At 47.7% G+C, this 1,077-nt stretch overlaps 1 protein-coding gene across 1 annotated transcript; it reads left to right on the top strand.

The window, feature by feature from the left end:
- The first annotated feature begins 305 nt into the window (after positions 1-305).
- Positions 306-1,077, top strand: SARC_12958 (hypothetical protein). Its single transcript, XM_014292926.1, has one exon. The coding sequence runs from the start codon at positions 388-390 to the stop codon at positions 1,069-1,071; it is 684 nt and encodes a 227-aa protein (XP_014148401.1). The 5' UTR covers positions 306-387; the 3' UTR covers positions 1,072-1,077.

Below are 1,077 nucleotides of genomic sequence, written 5' to 3'. Positions count from 1 at the left end.
CGTGTATGCACATATAAATGTATATAGGCAGAACGTATCTTGTATCATGTGCGTGAATTGTATACTCTTTTCAGAAGCCGCTTCATGTTGAGTATTCAATATTATCAAGCTGTTCTGCATTGACGTGTCTGTTTATTATACAGATGTTTTCCGGTGTACATTCGTTTGATCACTGCACTTAGAACTGATTGTGCATTGTGCTTGTCCCGACTGTCAGTGTTAATTGAGTTCGCCATAATATATATGTCTGATACTGACGAATCTCCCGTTTGGTCACGTCGCATATAGGATAATGAATAATAATACGATTATAACACACAACACACAAGTTGTTAACAGACCAAGGGGGGGTTCTCCTTGTGCAGGCGGAATGGTTCCAGCGACAGAATGGTGGCTTCGTGCGTACAATCATATAGCACAGCCCATGATGTGAGCCATTTGTGCCGCTTTCCCGGGTGCGGCGCAGAGTTCTCGACTCTGACTGAGCTGGCATGTCATTTAGGGACACACACGGGCGAGCGTCTGTATGTGTGTGACTGGCCGGGTTGTTACAAAGAGTTTTCAAGCCGTGCTTACTTTATGGTCCACAAACGCTACCACGGAAACGACCGCCCTTATATCTGTAACATTCCTGGGTGTGGCAGCAGGTTTACCAACTTGTCGCATCTCAAGCGGCACCAGGCAACACATACGGGCAGTCTCTCTCACATGTGTGACTACGACGGTTGCGGCCATGCATTTGCACATCTCTCCGACCTCATAAAGCACAAGAACACACACACAGGCGAACGCCCTTACCAATGTGACTATTCTGACTGCGGGAAAGCCTTCGCTCAGTCCAGCACACTGAACAGACACAAACGTACGCACGAAGTAGGGTCCGTCTATGCGTGTGATTGGCCGGGGTGTGATAAGAGCTTCAAGCGCGTAAGCCATCTGGCTTTGCACAAGCGTGCACACTCGGGCCATCGTGTGTTCACCTGCACACACGAAAAATGTAATGCTGTATTCAGCACTTCAAGTAATTTAACGAGGCATATGCTCAAGCACACGGACACAAACGCACAGTGACCATAC

Source organism: Sphaeroforma arctica, assembly GCF_001186125.1.
Source record: "Sphaeroforma arctica JP610 unplaced genomic scaffold supercont1.2755, whole genome shotgun sequence".
NCBI lineage: Eukaryota > Ichthyosporea > Ichthyophonida > Sphaeroforma > Sphaeroforma arctica.
This window is presented reverse-complemented; position numbering and strand designations above follow the sequence as displayed.